The 2,446-nt window shown below is 33.9% G+C and overlaps 1 protein-coding gene across 1 annotated transcript; it reads right to left on the reverse strand.

Moving 5' to 3' along the window:
- Nucleotides 1-1,482: 1,482 nt before the first annotated feature.
- On the reverse strand, nucleotides 1,483-2,222 carry LOC115724526 (uncharacterized). The gene has a single exon (XM_030653825.2). The coding sequence runs from the start codon at nucleotides 1,905-1,907 to the stop codon at nucleotides 1,644-1,646; it is 264 nt and encodes an 87-aa protein (XP_030509685.1). The 5' UTR covers nucleotides 1,908-2,222; the 3' UTR covers nucleotides 1,483-1,643.
- Nucleotides 2,223-2,446: the final 224 nt, after the last annotated feature.

Below are 2,446 nucleotides of genomic sequence, written 5' to 3' on the forward strand. Positions count from 1 at the left end.
CATTAATTTTAGAATTTACTTTTTCTTAAGTCAATTTATGTTTGTTAGTTTCTTTTTTTCTTATGTTTTTTTTTTAATTCTGTTTTGAATTTCTTTTCTTCTGAAATAAAAGGCCTCATTTTTTTTGCCCAAGGCCCCGAAAGATCTTGGGTCGGTCGTGCCTAGGACTTACACCTTGGTCCAGTCATAGACCTTGACCTAGGACCCTGACCTCGACTACTGACCCGAACTTGAGCACGGACCTCGTCCCCAGACCCAAAAATAAAACCTAGACTTGCAACCCAACCCTCACTAGATGCCGACCCAAACAGGACCCCGACTCCGACCCCAGACCCAAACCTAGACCCAAACCCTGGACCTCGCACTAGGACCCGAACCGCCACCTTGGACCCAAAATCAAAGTCAGACCTAGACCTCGACCCTGACTGCGAACCCAAACCCTGACCCTAGACTCGAACCCAGAACTTGGACCATTACCAAGACCCCAAACTCCGATCCCAGCCCTGACCACGGACCCACACCTGCACCTGAACCCTGAACCATAGACCTAAACTCGGACCCCAAACTTGGACCCGCCAAATGGTTTGAACCTAGGCACAAAGCTCGAACCCTATTCCTTGACCGCAAACCCGATCCTTGGACCAAGACCACGACTTCAGACCTACATTTGAACACAAATTTAAACTCAAACTCATAACAAAAATAAGAGCCCGGACCGAGATGTTGGACTCTGACCTACTTTCTTTCACCTCATTTTCTTATCCATCATTTAATCAAAAACAGAAAATAAAAATATAATTTACATGACATATTTTTATTTTTTCTTATTAAAACTAAAATATAAAATTAGTTATAGAATATATTTTTATTTTTAAAAATAAAAAATAAAAATTTACTTTCACATTTATAAATAAAAAAATTAAAAACTAAAATTATTACTAAACTTTATTTTACAAAACACTTGCAAATTAAGGGAAACATTGTTAGAAAATAGAAGCCTACAATTATTATATCGGGCAAGCGACCAACATTATTTTAGCAAAATCTCACTATTGGAGATAACCTTTTCCATCAATGTATCTCACTATTGGAGATAACCTTTTCCATCAATTTTTACATCAATTTATCCCACTATTGGAGATAAACATTGTTAGATTTCAATAAAATTAGGAACACTTTTACATCAATTTTTTTTTTTTTTTTTTTTTTGATAAAGTGGAGATGTTTGTCTACGGACTAAACTTATTTTTCTTTTTTTTTTGTCTTTTTTTTTTTTCTGGTATTTTTTTTTTTTTGGGTACATTTTCATTAGTTTTTGTTGAACTTGGCCCTGCTAGCTGCCTATCTTTAGTTTTACATCAGTTTGTTGTTGCTTAATTACTTAGATAATTTCATTTGACACCTCGTTTAAGATGTAAGCCTATTTGTTATGGAATTATTGGATAAGTTGTATGTCACATTTTATCAGGCTCCACTGTCTTGCTAACTTTAGTATATTCCATAGCCTGGTTTCCAAGTCAAGATCAGTAAACTTCAATAGTGAATTAAGCAAGTGATCTAATTAAAGCCATATATCTATTTAGTTAAAAATTGAATCAATAAGCTACACAAAGCCTATAAAATAAAAAGAGCAGAAAAGAGCCTCAATTGTTGGGACCCCAACAGCTCAAATACATGACTGTTCTAAGTGATTCCTCAGATTGCTTCAACTTGTCATCCCTGAAATTATTAGACACATACTGCGAAGCTGGGATCTTTTTGGCTTGAGAATAGGATCTGAGATTGGTTTTTGTGTGGTGTTGTATTGATCTCAAAGCAGAATTCCATCTGCAAACACCTTGGTCTTTCAAAGCTTCAACTACTCCAATACTTGCTGCTGCAATCCAGGCTCTGCTTGTTGAACTCATATTGCTTTCTTGAAATATTTCTTTGTAGAAATGGGAAAGTTCTTTGGCAAAAATGGGAATAGAATTATTTTGTTCGTTTTGTTGAGTATCTGAGTTAAAAGTACTTATAGTTATGGTCTTTATATAGAGAGAAAGAGATGAGGTTTGTGAGTGAGTTGGACTTTGGTATTGGGATAAAGCTGGCAGCCAAAACTAGACACTGTTTTAGTAGTAGTTTTGGGCGAGCAAAACCATATTGCTTAGAATATCTCATTGGGATGTGAGTGAAGACAAAAGTGACTATTTTATTTTTTAAAAAAACAATAATGAAAACAGCTTGTCAATAAGAAACACGGTAATATGATTAATTTGTTTTCTTATTCAATTAAATCATAAGTAGTAAGTATTTTATTATTATTATTATTTTTGTATGGGCATCAGTAGAAAGTATTGATTAATTGTAATTAGTAAATAAATTATACTTCGCTTGTTTATAAAAGTTTTAAATTATATACATAAATATTAATTAGACAATAAAATTATATCAAATAATTTTTAAA

Source organism: Cannabis sativa, chromosome 6 (assembly GCF_029168945.1).
Source record: "Cannabis sativa cultivar Pink pepper isolate KNU-18-1 chromosome 6, ASM2916894v1, whole genome shotgun sequence".
NCBI lineage: Eukaryota > Viridiplantae > Streptophyta > Magnoliopsida > Rosales > Cannabaceae > Cannabis > Cannabis sativa.

Bases quoted from the DNA above. Each gene is read 5' to 3' on its own strand.
- LOC115724526 (XM_030653825.2), bottom strand. From the start codon at position 1,907: ATGAGTTCAACAAGCAGAGCCTGGATTGCAGCAGCAAGTATTGGAGTA.